Genomic DNA, 16247 nt, shown 5'->3' with positions numbered 1-16247 from the left:
TACTAAAACTGAAACCCGCATCCCTCAACAAGACCTAGCTCGGGAACTGACAACACCAACACAGTCAGCACCGAAGAGAGCAAACAGGAGCAGGGGAAAGAATGTGATGGGGCAGAAAGCAGCTGGGGAGAGAGGGAGAGGGAAGCAGCAGAGGCAGGGAGAGGAGGTCAGGGAGGAGGAAAGGGGAGAGCGAGGCGGGGAGAGCAGGGAGAGCCAAGGGGCTGAGAAGGGAAGCTGTCCATGGAGGCAGGGGTGGCAGTGAGGAGATGAGCAGGACAGGGGCCTGGGGCAGGCAGGGCCTGAAAATATAGCTTTATATATTTATATTTATATCTCACATTCCACACATCAACTTACTAGGGGGTGAAGGGGGAGGGAGGCGGAGGGAAGGGAAGAGGCAACACTGAGGTAGGGGGCTAGCAGCGAGAGCCTCTCATGGCCCCCCCGCCTCTCACCTCCTCCCCATGAGGCCTCTACAGGATCCAAGCAGGGCCATGCAGAGGGTGTGTGGGTGTGGGCTCCAGCTGGGGCCGGGGCTCTGGGGAGGGGGCCAGGGAGAGGACGCCAAGCCCCAGGGTCCCTGGGCTCATAGAGGTAACTCCTTGAGAGCCATTTGGGGATAACCATAGGGCTGGGGGGCACCTGCTCCCCTGGCCTGGTCAGAGGCCAGCAGTCAGTTGGGCAGCGTATCAAGTCCCAGGGAGGCCGCATGCTGCTTGGCCCGGAGCCGCAGGTTCTCGATGCTCGTGGTTTTACTGTTCAGGGCAGCCGAGGCAGGTGCCAGGCCAGCCGGGGGTGCGGGCAGCAGTGGGGACCCCCACACGCCCTGGTGGGCAGCAGCAGCTGCAGACAGGGACTGGTAGTAGGACTGGCAGTGCAGTGAGCCCAGCGGGGCCATGTTGACCCCCAGGTAGGGCACTGCAGCAGCGGCAGCCGCGGCAGCAGCAGGGGCCGGGCCCCCCACCTCGAAGGATGAATAGTGCACCAGGTTGTTGGTGGCTGCCATGTGCTGGCGGAACTGCTCCTGCAGGCGGAAGAGGCTCAGCGGGGATGAGGAGTAGGAGTGGGAGGGGCCCAGGAGGCCGCCCCCGGGGGCTACAGGAGCTAGAGCCAGGCTGCCTGGGGAATCTGCAAGCAGAGAACCAAGAACTCAAGACCAGGGCGTCTGTCTGCATCTGTCTGCCTCCCTCAGCCTTCCCACCCCTCGGCGCTGCAGACAAGACAGGCTTTGACTAACATCAGGCCCACCTGTCTCACTCAGAGAGCCCCAGCAGCACCGGTCATAGTCATGGGAGGCGAGGACCCAGGCTTCCTGGGGGAGCCCAAGGGCCCTGAAAGGCCCTCAAGTCTGACTTCTTGGGGAGACTCCTTTCCTTTTCAAGGGCCTCACCTTCCCCTCTCCTGCCTGTGGCTCTCATTCCCCTCCAGCTCTCAGCTCACAGCCCGTGCCCTCCCTGCCCGGGTCCAGAGTTTGCATCTGAGATCCCCTTCACGCCAGATCCCCTTTCCTTCAAGATAGGACCCCAAGTCTCCGCTGATGCGGCACCCAGTATGTCTGTAAACATACCGGAATATTTCCATAATGGCTGATGAATAATTTCTGCCCTGAACTCCCTGAGAACCCCTCCCCCGCCACCCAGCCTCTCCCCCAGAACGTTCTAGATTCCCAGAGTTAGTAACCAAAGGGGCAACATCCTGCGCAGGCCTGCTGTGGCCGAATCCCTTCTAATGGGCCCGAGTGCCATGTGTGAAAGGCTTACGACCCCCTCATATACCCAGTCCCCGTCGGTGGCCCTGGCTCCCGTCCCAGGCTGGGTCCCTGCCCACCCTAGCATCTCCCGAGTCTCACCTGCCTTGGGGCTGCCTCTCTTGCAGCCCATTCCCTTGCTCTCAGCCCCAGGACTCTTCTCAGTTTTGGGATCCTCGACCCCTGCCCGGGGGTCCTCCTCCCGATCAGGCTGGTCCTCTGGGGCTGACTCACTGGCCGACTGCTCAGACAGGCTCAGGTGAAGCTCAGCAGGAGGGTCACCATTGGGCAGGCTGGGGGGCTGGTCAGTCTCCAGTGGGGTGTCTGAGATTGGGGCCTCGGTCTTGCCTTCCCCATGGGAGCCCTCGGCCTCCTTCTGCTTCTGGAGCTGCTCTTTCTGCAGGCTGCGCTGCTTCTTCCGGAACTTGGCCCGACGGTTCTTGAACCACACCTGGGGGTATCGAGAGGAGCAGCAGGAGGTGGGAAGGAAAGAATAGGAATTGGTGTCGGGCAGGGTGCTCTGGGAAGGGATGTGCAAGAGGACATGGGCCCGCCCCTAGGAAACACACACTCGACCCCTTCCAAAAGCCCCTCCTCTCACTGCTGGCATCTGTGGGGACACCAGCTGCACTCTGCTGGGGAGGAAAGCAGCGTGGCCCCCATCCTGCCGCTGGGCTGTGCTTGTCTGCAAGGTCTATTGGAGGAGCTGCGCCCTACCTGCACCCGGGCCTCAGGCAGGTTGGTACACATGGCCAGCCTCTCACGCATCACCACATCCGGATAGTGAGTCTTCTGGAAGGTCTTTTCCAGGGCCTCCAATTGTTGAGCCGTAAACGCGGTGCGGCTGCGACGCTGTTTGCGGTGCTGGGAGCCATAGCGGGCCTCCAAGATGATGTCTTGAAATGTACAGCCGTTGGAGGACAAGCAGAGGGGGCCCATTTAATTATGGGAACTCACTTTTGTATCGTACCCTGCTCTGACCCACTCCAGACACCTAGGCTCCTGCCAGAACTGAACTCTGGCCTTTTCCCTTAAAAATCACCCAACCCTTGTTCACATGACTGAGTTTTCAAGATTGCACCACCCCCTTACTCGCTGTCAGTCCTCCAGAAGTCTAACGCATCTCCATGCACCACTGTGAGGAATGTGACTCAAGGGGCTCTTCTTATTTGGCTCGGGGATGGGTGGAGAGGTGAGTAGACATTGCCCTAAGAGCCTCAAAGTCCTAGGACACCATGAGGATAATATTCTGAGACTGCATGAGGCCAGGACTCTGTAAAGCCATGTCACAAAGGTTCTAATATCCTCCAACCCTTCGCATCTGGATACCAACAGAATACTGGCCTCTGAGCACAAGAAGCCAGGCCCTGAGCTGGTCCTTATCTGCAGGTCTACTTAGGAGAGGCCTGCTGGGCAGACAGCATCCACTGGCACTTGGTTCTCTGTCCTTTCGGTACGAATCTCACCATCCCAGCTGGCCTATGAGTCCTTGGTGGCAGGACCTGCGGCTCCTGCTCTTATGTCTCCTCAACAGAAAGCCTGGCTCTGGCAGGGCCCTCAGAGCACAGGAGAGACTTGGTGCATCCAGTCTTAACTCTTCTGGATGTTTCCTCTAGGAGAGAAGGACAGAAACCTGGTTCTAACCACCAGGGCTCAGTGGGGAGACAGGCTGATGGCAGGATCCCTCCCATGATGGCAACACGGAAACCACCCAAGACCGATGTCTGCACAGGGCTGGTGTCTAGCCTCCAGCCCTTTTACTTGACCCATCCCTGGAGGATGGACCCTCTCCCCACTGCCTGCCATCACCCTGAAGTGGATCCTGAGCTGTCGCCCCATCAGCCCCTGCACAAGGCTCCCTGCGCTCCAAGGGTGGGGGAGTAATCCACACACTTCAAATGTGGAAGAAGGTGGAAACTGGTGTCCAGGAAGCCACAGACTTTGGTCTGTTCCTTCTTCTGTTTAAAGAGGAAACCCTAAGTCCCTCATAAACCAGGGCTAATTCTAGCCCAGACTGAGCTTATGCTGGTCACCCTGGGGCAGGGGAAGGAATAGGGACCCTCTCAGTCAGCTGACCCCTGTTTGGGGGAGCAACTGCTCAGTATCCTGATGCTGGCTCCAGGGACTACAAGGATGGTGGTCACAGCTGTCTGTACCATCAGCAAGACCTGCTGCTGGAAGGCCATGCCTCCACACTGAGGTCTGTCTGGAGCCCATGACCCTCCTCCTCAAGGATTAGAGAACTGGGGGGCAGGGAAGCTGTGGAAGCTATCACAGTTCCTCTGCAGAGGTGAGACTCTCTCCCTGACTCCTCCTCTCTGGGCCCTGGAACATGATGTCACCACCAAGGCTGGGCAGAGGGAATTCACACCAAACCAGGGAAAAGCCAGAACAGCCAAAGCCAGAACAGGACTGCACCATACTCCCTCAAGGGAGACAGATGTCCCCATGATGATCTACAGCCAGTGTCCAATGGCTCCGTTTTACCCACTGAGCCCTGCCCAGAGGCCTGGCAATGTCTAAAGGAATGGGGGTGGCTGACCCACCTCCCTGGCAAGTCAGCGCCGCTACCCAGGCAGGGTCCTCATTTCCCATCCCAAATTGTGCCTTAGCTCATGCTGTCCCCCTTCTTGCTATGTCTTTTAAGGTCTGGCCCCCCACCAGGGCCTCCAGGAAGCTCTCCTGACTATGCTGCTCTGAGCTGCCCATTTGGCCAGTCATATTCTCCCTGCCATGCCCTCTGATATGTCTGTGGCACCTGGTCTACCTGGGGATTCCATGGAGTCCTCTGAGGAACACCTGGCACCGGGCTGGGCCCACATGAGCTCTCCAGCTGCTCAAGGTTTGGCCTGGGGCAGGATGGGAGAGGTGGCATGATCTCCCAGGAAATCACACTCTCCAATGTTAAATCCTTGCCGTGCACACTGAGAGGCTGTCAGGAAGGCTGTTGAACCAGGAGAGGGAGCCAGGCTGCAGCTCCCTCATGGGACTTGGAGCACCTGCCAGTCTCTGCTGAATCCTTTGCATGTTATCTCAGATAATTCCCAGCCATCCTATGCAATGGCCCTGGCCCTGGCCCATTTATAAAGAGGGAAACTAAGGCTCAGAGAAGAGAGGTGAGTAGGCAGGCCCTCGAGTCTATGACTTCTAAGCCCATATTTTAAGCCACATGTCACAGTCTAATCCACCCCCCACCCCCATCTGGATTTAACCTTTCTGGGCCTGTTTCCTTGCCCATGAAATGAAGGTAGTAACCTTCCCAATAACGGAGTTGAACAGCTGATGCACATGGAGAGAGAGCCTCACACAGTGCCTGGCACACAATTGGCCATCAAAACGCATGAGCTGTTGTTATTCATATGACTCCCGGTACCTGAAATAGCCTTGTTAGGCGTGACAGCCCTCTTCGAGCTATAATACTCTGAGTTAATCTCTTCCCTTCCTACCTCAATTTCATCTGTGAGGTCAGCTAATGAATCCCCCCTCACAGGGTTGTTTTGGGGACGGGAAGGCACAGGGCCGCCTCCAATGCCCTGCACGGTACTGGTAGGACCGCCACGCATTTTGAATTGACATCTTCCTGTGTCTAAGTGATCCAGGTCTTTCTGCGCCTCCCAGAGAAAACTTGCCCCGTGTCCTCCGCCCCTTCATCTTTCAAAGTCTCCTCCCCAGACCTCTCCTCCACTCCCATTCCCCACAGTCCTGTCCACGAGGTCCCCGGCTCCACGCCCTTACCAGCCAGGCGCTCAGCCAGCGTAAGAGCATGCACCGAGGGCCGGTAGTCAGGGGCGTGCTGGGCCTGCTGGGCCGCCTGCTGGTGCAGGTTGTACATGGCACTGAGCGAGTTCATGGCGTGCAGAGAGTAGCCGTTCACCCCGTAGTGCTGCATCGCGGCATGCGCCTGCAGACAGGGAAGAAGGAGAGGGGACATGAGGCGAGGGGCACCCTCTACCCTGGGGAGACACCTTCCTCAGCCCAGTCCTTGGATGCCAACCTCACCCCCAAGAATGTCTGCCTCCCCATCAGAATGTGGCCTGTGTTACCCACGGCTAAGAGTGAGGGCTCCTGCCTAATTTATCCATTCACCCACTCACTCACGAGCCACTCGGTAGGAACTGTAGAGGGCTTGATTCTCGGGGCTCTCAAATCAGACGATGAGGGCTGGCATCTTAACCCTGCCCTCTAGGAGCTTTGTGGCTCTGGGCAAGCCACTGCACTTGTCTGACTCTCACTTTCTCCATTTGCAAAATGGGATTTATAATAATATGTATCTCATGGGACTGTTGCAAGAATTAAGAGACACCTTTACAATAGAGCTGGCACACAGCATGTGCTCAAAAATACTAGTCATTGGGGCCTCCCCGGTGGCGCAGCGGTTGAGCACTGGGCTGCAAACCTGCCCGCAGCCTCTGCAGCGCTGGTTCGATCCCCGGCTGCCGGCCAAGGTCCCACATGGCGCGACAGACCTCTCCTGTCTCACCGGCTGCTCCCCTCAGCAGTGTACTTCCTCAGTCTGCCTGTTCTGCTTCCCGCTCTGGCTCTGGTGAATCCTCTCACCCTCTCACGCTTCTGACTGTACCCAGTGCTTGTATAAATAAATAAATAAATCTTTAAAAAAATATACTAGTCATTGTCCTGTTCATGAGTGCTATGGTGACAGGAGATCATGGGGACTACAAACAAGGGGAGAAATCAAATATTGTGCAAAAATGAACAACATAAGAAAATTTAAAAATAAAATAAATTTTAAAAAATTTTAATATATTAGTCATTGTGCATTATCGGTATTTGTGGCTCTAAGCACCTCTTCATTTCACCCAGGTGCTTGCATTTGTACATTCATCGATTTACCCTCACGAATACCCCTGTGGGGTCCAGTCCAGACAGGACTGAGGACTCCGAGGCATTCATGCTGATGAGATCGCAAACTAAAACCCTAACGTGCTGCACAGACATGAGAACCCGACTCTGACTGTTACAAATTTGCTGCCGTTACCATCTTCTAGTCTTACATATTCCCCAAAGCAAGCAGGCCGAGAGCAGCGAGCCCTGTCTGCAGATGAGCGTGCCAAGGCGAAAGGAGGAGCAGTGACATGCTGGGGCAGCACAGCCAAGCCACGACCTGCCCGTCCCCACGTGCTCATTCCTTGGGGGCCACTTCATCAGAGAGCACCTTCCTCCTGCCGAGAGGGCTCCGCTCAGCCAGGCTGCCAAAGCCCCATCAGCCCGCGTCTCCCCAGACACTCTCAGTCCCGGTCTGAGCACCAACCTTGGACTGCATGAGTCCAAGATACCATTTTTGGAACGTGATTCAATGTCTGTGGGCTCCCAAAGACACACAGTGTTGCCTACTTCTTAGCCGGGAGCGGGGTGGAGGAAGGCCACGGCAGGTCCATTTGACAAGAGGGAGAATGCGCCCAGGTGTCCCAGCTCCCACCCTCACTGAAACAGACACAAGCTCCACAGCATCCATACACACATGCGCACACACACACATGCACACACACACACCCCCAGGCAAGCACACACAAGTTTCACAAACAGACACACACATGACGATACATTCCCAGCAAGGCATTCACAGAGGCAGTCACATTCACCTACAGACTCAGCAGAATTCGCAAATCCAATGTCATTATTCCCAGTTCCTCACACAGACGTTCTCGCAGAATCCATCCATGCAGGAGATCTATCCACACACAAACATTACGGTCACTCACATTCATATATAACACGTATTTGTTCCACGAATATTTATTAAGCACCAACTTACTGAGTAACAAAGTCCCTCCCTACGTAGAATTTACATCCCAGGGGACGAGGGCTATGTAACAACAAATAGATATACGGACCCGTGTCAGACAGGAATAAGTGCTCTGAAGAAAAAGAAGGCAGAGGTGGAGGAATACCAAGAGTAAAAAGGCAGATCGGGGGCCTCCCCGGTGGCGCAGCGGTTGAGCGCTGGGTTGCAAAGCTGCCTGCCGCCTCTGCAGCGCCGGTTCGATCCCCGGCTGCTCCCCGGCCACCAGAGGAGGGTCCCACATGGCGCGCAGACCTCTCCTGGCACCCGCTGCTCCCCTCAGCAGTGTACTTCGGTCCTTCTGCCTGCTCTGCTCCCCGCTCTGGCTCTGGTGAATTCTCTCACCCTCCCGCGCTTCTGACTGTACCCAGTGCTTATATAAACAAACAAACAAACAAACAAATAAATAAATAAATAATGCCTCTATATTAAATAAATAAATAAAATAAAATAAATTAAAAAAAGGCAGATCGCCTTAGACCATGTGGTCAGGAAAGGCCCACTGCTAAGGGAGGCCCTGGGAGAAGGCTTCCCCTGCAAAGGACCTGAGGCATGAACACACTTGGTATGTTGTGTTCAACAGCACGAAAGCCAGGGTCTCTGAAACAGAGAAGGGGGGATGGGGTGGAAGGATGAGTTTGGAAGAGAAGAGGGGTCAGACCTTCATGGCCCATTGAAAGGAGCTTGAATTTTATGCTGAGTGTGATGGGAAGCTCCTGGAGGGTCTTGAACGGCGGTAGCATGATACAATTTGTGGTTAAAAGTTGACTTTGGCTGCTGTATCAAGAAGCAAAGCCGAGCGACCAGCCTTCTGCAAAGTCTGGGCCAGTGGCCAAGGTACCTCCCACCAGGGCGGTGAATGTGGAGGTGGTGAGATGAGGTGAGACGCAGGACCACTGAGGGTACAGTTGACATGACCACTGATAGGTCAGTTATCAGAGGTGAAGAAAAGCAGGCAAATAAGCAAGATTCAAGGTTTTGGCCTGAGCAACAGAGTCAAGATGGGTCTTTTCCTGACTCCGGTGCACTGGGAACAAGTGGGAGGATGGGTTTTTGGGGACATGGCGGCTGTGAAATATGGATGGAACTTCCAAGTGAGAAGTTGCATTAGCAGTTGTATATGAATTGGGGCGTGAGGGTTGGATTTAAAGATTTCTGAGTCAACACTCCCACAGAACACCTGCCGACATCATTCACTCCCAGAAGTCCATTCAATGCACCACAACCACAACCCCAAAGGCAGAGACCTAAGGGAAAAGAAGATAGAGCAAACTGAGTTTCATCATCTGTGTATCAGAATCTATGACAAACTAAACTAAAAGACAGATCACAACCCCTGGAAAAACCTTACCATACATATGACGCAGCAAACTTGATTAAAATAAATAACACACATCAAAAAGAGGATCCAGGGCCTCCCCGGTGGCGCAGCGGTTGAGCGCTGGGTTGCGAAGCTGCCCGCGGCCTCTGCGGCGCCGGTTCGATCCCCGGCTGCTCCCCGGCCACCAGAGGAGGGTCCCACATGGCGCACAGACCTCTCCTGCCGCCCGCTGCTCCCCTCAGCAGTGTACTTCGGGCCTTCTGCCTGCTCTGCTCCCCGCTCTGGCTCTGGTGAATTCTCTCACCCTCCCGCATGCTTCTGACTGTACCCAGTACGTATATAAACAAACAAACAAATAAATAAAAAACATGCCTCTATAAAAAAAAAAAAAAGGATCCACACTATATTAAGAGCCTTCACACAGAAACAAAATAATGGACACCTTAATAAGAGACAGGCCAACTAGAGGAAGAGACAACTTATTAAGGACAAAATACAAATAACCACTGTCATATGACAAAAATCTCAGCCTTCCTTGTAACCGAAGAAACAAAAATAGAGATGATTACATATCATTTTTTCACCAGTTAGATCAGCAAATATTGGAATGTGAAGAATGACAACCTGGGGTTACCCAGGGCAGTGAGAAGTGGCCCTTCCCCTACCTTGCTGACAAAGGAGTCTTTACTCCCTGCATAAGAAGCCTTTAGAAAAAGCATCATCTGACTCAGTGATTCCATTTCCAAAAATGTAGCCTTAAGTATGCAGAGAGATGTGTACAGAAATATTTATCACAGCTTTGCTTGTGACAGCCAACAACCGGAAACCTCACTGTCCATCGAGAGAGGATTAGTTCGGCAAATGAGGGGACGGTGTGCCCGCAATGGAAGACGGGTCACAGCTTAAAGTAATGACGTGTCTCTGCATGTGCTGATGCTCCCAATATATGGTTGAGTAGAAGAAATAGGTGTGCTTGATGCGAGGCCATTTTTGTAATGTATGTATAAATATGCATAGGGAAAAAAGGCTGAAAGGTTATACCTTGAAATGTTAACAGAGGTGATCTCTGGGAGATGGCAGATTGGATGACAGGCGACTCTCACATTTAGAGTTGTTCTTCCTTGCCTTTTTGGAGGGCAGGGGCGAGCAGGGTGATGTGTGCTTCCTTGGATGCGGGGGTGGAGCTAGGCTTCCCAAGAGCCACAAGCTCCAGGTGGGGAGGAGCGAAGAGTTTAGAAGTTATTTTACCCTTCTCCTCCCCCTCTCCCACCAAACTCAGGGGCTTTGTTGCTTTAAAACTCTCTGCTGTTAATGTGGTAAGTGGCATTTTAATTGCCTTAATTATTGCTGATCTCACCGTTTTTGATGCACGACAATTCTTTATTAACTGGAGACAGGAGCGGGACCTCTCTCAGCTGACAAACAACTGCCTCAACCCACTGGCCCTCCGAAGTTCTCCAAGCCCTCCCCAGTCTGGCCTCTGTCCACCAGTGCAGCCCAGCGCCCTTCTCCTTCCAAGCACCCAGCAATACCAGATCACCCGCCACTTCTCACCTCCTTGCCTTTGCTCCCACTGGACCCTGCATCTGAAACACTCCCCCTTCCCCTTCACCTGACGGTCCCTCCCTCTCCATCAAGGTCTAGAACAACTGACACCTCTGAAATGGGGCTGGCCCCAGCTACCCCTGAGAAGGCCTCTCTCCCCTTGCCAGGGTCCAGATCGGGCGCTTTCTAGCTAGTGACTGCCAGCCACCGCCACTAAGACAATAATAAGACCTACCACTTACTGAACATACTCACTGAGCCTGGTCAGAAGAATGTGATGACCCTTCTGCGTCCCCACTCCCACTGGGCTGAACTCCTTGGGGCAGAAAGTGATTCTGGACTCCCTACCCCAGACCAAATCACGGGTCTGGCACAGAGCTCAGGAGATAAGAACTGGACAAGTGAATTAATAATAACTATTTGTTAAGTGTCTCGGGCACCTCTCCATCAACCCTCCTGCTGTCCTGAGGTAGGAACTATCATCTTCCCCATCTACGGATGTGGAAATGGAAGGTGAGAGAAACAGAATCATTTGTTAAAGGCCACACAGCCAGGAAGTGGTGGAACAGGTTTCCACAAATGAGGGTCTCCCCAGCAGCTAGTGTTTCCTAATCCCAGACACAGGCTCTCACTCCAGGCTGTTCCAGTCCCTGATGTCCGCTGTTTCTTTAAAAAAAAAAAAAAAAAAAAGATTTATTTATCTATGCATACAAGAGCTGGGGTGCAGGCCAGAGATTCCAGGGGGTGAGAGGATTCACCAGAGATGGAGTGGGGAGCAGAACAGACACACTGAAATACACTGCTGAGACAGGAGAGGTCTGCTGCCCCATGTGGGTAGCTCCCTGGCCAGGGATCAAACTCATGCTGCAAGGGCTGCGGATAGCTTCATAGTGCCAATGCTTAACCCGTTGCACCACCAGGGAGGCATTTCTGACTGAATCCAAGGCAGCAGGATGACAGCAAAGATGAAAGCACATCCCCACTCCCTCCCCCATGCATGCTGGTATGCACGTGTGTGTGTGTGTGTGCATGCGTGCGCGTGCGTGTGGTGAGGCTGTGTGGGAGCCTGACTCTTCCCAGCTGAGCTCCTCTCTCCCTGAATCTTCTGTTACTTCTCACACTCTTATCACTCCAGGTGGACATCAGCATCCCAGCTCTCCTGTGAGCCCACAGGGCAAGGGCCCTTGTCTGTGGTGTTTACCATCCAGCTGCACACATGTGACACAAACAATCGCATGTCTACCCCTCACTCCAGTATTCATGTGCAGCCACGGGTGTGCAGCCCCACGGCAGCCAGTCACAGCTGTGTGCGCATCTGTGTTTGTGTGGGTATCTGTGATTATTTGTATGTCTCTGTGGAGGTGCATGTCTGTGAGCCAGTGTGTGTGTGTGTGTGTGTGTGTGTGTGAGAGAGAGAGAGAGAGAGAGAGAGAGAGAGACAGAGAGAGAGACAGACAGACAGACCAGAGGAACACATGGTACCCTCAGAAATTATATGGTCCTGAACAGGTTTTGAGAAGGAACAAGAGGGAAATACAAAGAGAAAGAAAGGGTGGGGAAAGAACTGAGTAATGCAGAGATAGAAAAACAGATCAACACGGAGAACATAAATAGAGCTGTCATTCACTTTTTGTTTCTGCAATGCCTAGCACAGAGCCCAGTACACAGCCAGTATTAAAATTAATAAGTAAATCATAAATGCTGAATTAACATTAACTTCATTCTCCTATCCCCAAGGCAAAAACCTGAATGGAAAATAAACAAAAGTGCAATGGGAAGAGGGTGTGATGCTTTTTAAAAGCAATCTTATCTCTGCATTAGTTCTTAAATAGCTAAGGTAAGAAAAGTCACTAGCTGAGGGATGGCGAGGGAGGCAGGGCCAGCACCCAGCATGGTCTTTGGGGAGGAAAGGATACTCAGAACCCAGGCCCAATCGCCTGCTGTGTCTCTAGGACCATGCGCAGGGGTTTGGGGAGAACTCTGCCCAGTGGCCCTTTTCCAGCAATTGGAGCAGCTGAGACCTCCCCCCCAGGGGTCCTCGGTCAGATCTGCAGCTGGACCCCATCCACATCCAGTTCTGAGTGCTGCAGGTCCTAGGGGGAGGCCAAGAGCCGCCAAACTGGAGTCCTGCAAGGCCTGCGAGAGCCTCCAAGCAGGGCCCTGCAAGGCTGGCCCCAGGCCGGGCCCTGCGTGGGCTCAGCCCACTGCACACTCCAAACAGAATCAATTATATATTTAAAAGGTGCCGCCCCGCAATTCCTGGCGAGCCAGGAGAGCCATCCATCATGGTGCGGCCGCGTTTCACAAGCTGTCGAATTGTGCTTACATTGGTTAAAAGAATCTTTATATTTCATTAAGCAAGCAGATCGGCGGATCTCCCGCCACAGGCGCCATATAGATGGCTTTAATTTTCCAAATCTGCAAATGCATCCGTTATGTCCCCGCGTCGCTGCTGGCTGCGGCCTAATGCCCAGCCAATCGAAGAATCAAGCAGAATTTTATTAGGGGGCATTTTTTATAAATTAACAGCAGCCCTGCTAGGAAACCGCACGCAAGGCGTCTTTGATGAAAAGGAAAGTGGCCCCTGCCTTCAGTCCCGCCCAGCCCGGCCACCGTCAGCCTGCCCGCCCCATCTCCCTTACTTCTCCCTCTCTTTCCCTGAACTTCTAATTCTCCTTCCATTTCTCCTTATTCGCACATCCGAAGAGGAACAAGGCAGAGTAACTTGGCTTAAAGGGAAGGAGAGAAAGCAGCGGGGAAGGGAGCCCACCTTCTCTGGGTTCCAAGCCCGCCTGGCCACTTTGTCCATTATCAAGGGCAGCCACTTGTGCTGCCCGTTACCAGGCGTCCAAACCTCTTCCACTCCAGCTACTGCACCACCCCCTGCTAGGGAGGAACTGTAATTCCCTTTACACGAGTGAGGAAACTGAGACTCAGGAACGGAGTCACCTGCCCAAGACCAACAGTTAGTACCTGGTAGGGGAAGGGCAGGACCCCAGGTCACGGAGGATCTACTTGACATTTATTGCCAGTGTGGCCAAGAGACAGGCCCCGGGAGGGAGGGTGGGAGGGAGGGATTGCTGCTGCCATGACTTCCAAGGAACATGCCTCTGTCCCTTCAAGTCCTGGAGGTTTCCTGGCAGCCCTCTGGGGGACGAGATCCTCGCAGCTGTCCCTTCTACTTAGCAATTTGGAGACCGAAAGGACTTTCAGTCAACAGGTAGAAGAACAGGAGTACATGAGCCCAAAGCACCAGCCCAGGATGCCACCCCAACCCCAGGCTGCTGTGTGATCTTGGCAAGGTTCTAACCACCGCTGGCATCTTGTAATACAACACTGACCCAGCGACTGTCTCCAGAGGCAGAGAACTCTTGGTCACAAGAATTGTGTGAGTTAGAGCTGGTTAGCCACCTGAGGGAGGAGGAAAGATTCCTCTCTCTCTCTCTCTCTCTCTCTCTCTCTTTCTCTGTGTGTGTGTGTGTGTGTGCACGTGTGTGTGAGTGTGTGGTTTCAGGGGGAGATGAACAAAATGCCCCAACAGTCTTCTGAGCTAGTCAGTCCAAGATTTTAGGAAAAGTTCTGTGCTTGGCCCCTGTCAGATAATCAACTTTGGTGACATTACTGATTTCTAACTCCGACTCTGAAGGAGGCTCTATGATTATCTCTACTGTACAAAAGAGGAACTATGGCTCAAAGAGGGTGAATCAACCTTGGCAAACCTGTTTGGAAACTAGGAAGAGTGAGCCCCCATTCTGATGCATACACGTGCTCCTACGTATGCCCTTAGTGCTGAGTTGCCAGGAATCAGCAGTGTCTGTGATGTAAGGGGATACCAAGACCCCTGCCCTACTCTGACCAACCACCCTGCATGCAGACTTGAGATGAGGCTATCCCACCTGCTCCTCAGATGCTATTTATTTTATGAAGACCCCAAGAGCACCAGACCCATTCTCAGGTCACTGCAGAACCTCCAATATCCTCAGATCTCTACGCTCAGCATCTGGCATTCGAAGGTGCAGAAAGCTCAGGAAGCAGCCTCTTCCCTTGCCAGGGGACAGATTTCCCCCAGGCACTTCTCCCACTGAGGGGGGTGAGCCAGGGCACCAACAATTCAGTGATTCAATGTGGCGAACAAGGTCATAGGGACAAGGACACATTCTAAAGACATATAGGGGCTAATGGCTGGAAGCATGGCATCATTCATTTCTGCGGTACTAGGAGCTAAGAAATCTGGGGTACATCCATCTCCCTCAAACCCTCACCTCTGGGTTGCCAACTTCTGACCCACTGCGCATCTAAATCCATTTCCATCTCCCCAGATGACCCCATCTCTCAGAACATTTGCCTGTGATCCCTTCAAAGCCAAATTTCTTTAAAAAAAAAAAAAAAACTTCCAAATTTATCTCCACTTCTCCTCTTCTTGCTTGTTCTCCAAAGTCACAGCGGGGCTGCCTCCTCCTGTAGGAACACTGTCCCTCCCCCTCACTTTCCCTGGAGAACTCCTGATCCCTCTAGCCAGGCTTTGGCACCCAGTGCTCCAGGAAGCCGCCCCTGGCGCGTCTGAAGCTAGGTCAGGTGACTTCTTTGCACTCTAACCATAGCATTACCTTACCAAATTGTAGCTCTCCGTTTGCCTGCCCTTCCCCAGAGACACATAAATAATTTTACTGGCTGTCCAGATAACAGAACTGACAGGCGGCAAGCATCTCGTTTAATTCTCACAATCTCAAAAATCCCATTTGACTGATAAAGAAACTGAAATCCAGAGTTAAAGTCACATGTCCGAAGCCACACAGCTGAGCAGCTAAGCCAAGACAGAATCCAGGGAGTCTAACTCCAAAGTGCGAGCTCTGTCCACTCACCAAGAGGCCTTCACCTCACCAGTTCTGAGTTTCTGCGGGACAGGACCTGCCTTCCGAGCCAGCACTCAGTACCCAGCACAGGGGACCCTAGTAAAGGTAGAGCCACTGTTTGTTGGGAATGGACTCTGGGGTAGTGGAGTTAGTTCCAATGCCAGGGCTCAGATTCTAGGAGACAGTCAGGTGGTCAGATGCCTTGAATAATGGGGATACCAGCTCTGGGGGATTTGACAAGGACATCAGAGTCCATTGCTGAGTGAGTCAAGGCCCAAAGTCTCTTCTCACCTGCCTGCCCAGGCCCACGCCATCAGAGAAGACAACACGTCCCCACCAGAAGCAGGGGCCATAGCTGCTCACAAACTGAGCCCTGGTCCCATGCCCCTGTGCGTCCTGCTCTCACCTTCACCCCAGTGGCATTTGATACAGGTATCATAATCTCCAAATTGCTACGATTAACCCAACCCACACTGCCTGATCCATGCCAGGAGGGCATGGGCTGTTGTTCAGATACAGAATCTGGCATCTTGGTTCCAGTTCAGCTGAGGGCTTCCAAAATGTTCTGGAATCGGAGCCAAAGACCTCACACAGGTAGGCTTCAGAGTGTGTGACTTTGCAACAGTCAGATCAGATAGGGTGCTGGATGCCATTCACCTAGAGCTCACGGCTTCCTCGAAGGAGTTTCTAGCTCTCCCTCCTGGCTCAGGAATGGGGAATGATGGGGGGGGGGGGCGGGTCCCCCCTCTCCTCCCCAGGAAGCCAGCCCTGAGAGCTCCCGGGTTTAGGGTGGGTCTCAGGACAGACCCCGCCCCTGCGGCCCTCTTGTGTAGTCGGGACGCTTAGTTCCCTACACAAACTGTTATCCATTAACATCCAATTATCCCTCGGTCCGAGCCATTAATTATAAATCAGCCGCTAATTGGGGTAATTAGCCCCCCGCAGGCTAATGGGCCGAGACCAAGGGAGGCCCCTCCGCCT

General features: G+C 53.3%; 1 protein-coding gene across 2 annotated transcripts; it reads right to left on the bottom strand.

Annotated features, from left to right (window-relative positions):
* Nucleotides 1-673: 673 nt before the first annotated feature.
* DMBX1 (diencephalon/mesencephalon homeobox 1) lies at nt 674-5799 on the bottom strand (the record flags this gene model as incomplete). Of its 2 annotated transcripts, none has more annotated exons than XM_084244272.1 (4): nt 5483-5799; nt 2465-2643; nt 1850-2198; nt 674-1128 (listed from the first exon to the last, which is right to left on the bottom strand). In XM_084244272.1, exons 1-4 carry the CDS (start codon nt 5676-5678, stop codon nt 674-676), a joined length of 1179 nt encoding a protein of 392 aa, XP_084100398.1. In that variant the 5' UTR covers nt 5679-5799. The 2 variants fall into 2 exon arrangements, with proteins under 2 accessions (XP_084100398.1, XP_084100397.1); XM_084244271.1 differs by having other exon boundaries at nt 2465-2659; nt 5484-5799.
* Nucleotides 5800-16247: the final 10448 nt, after the last annotated feature.

The sequence above is a fragment of the Talpa europaea genome (assembly GCF_964194135.1).
Source record: "Talpa europaea genome assembly, chromosome: 9".
Classification (NCBI taxonomy): Eukaryota; Metazoa; Chordata; class Mammalia; order Eulipotyphla; family Talpidae; genus Talpa; species Talpa europaea.
Note: the sequence above shows the minus strand (reverse complement) of the source record. Positions and strands in the feature narration are given on the sequence as shown.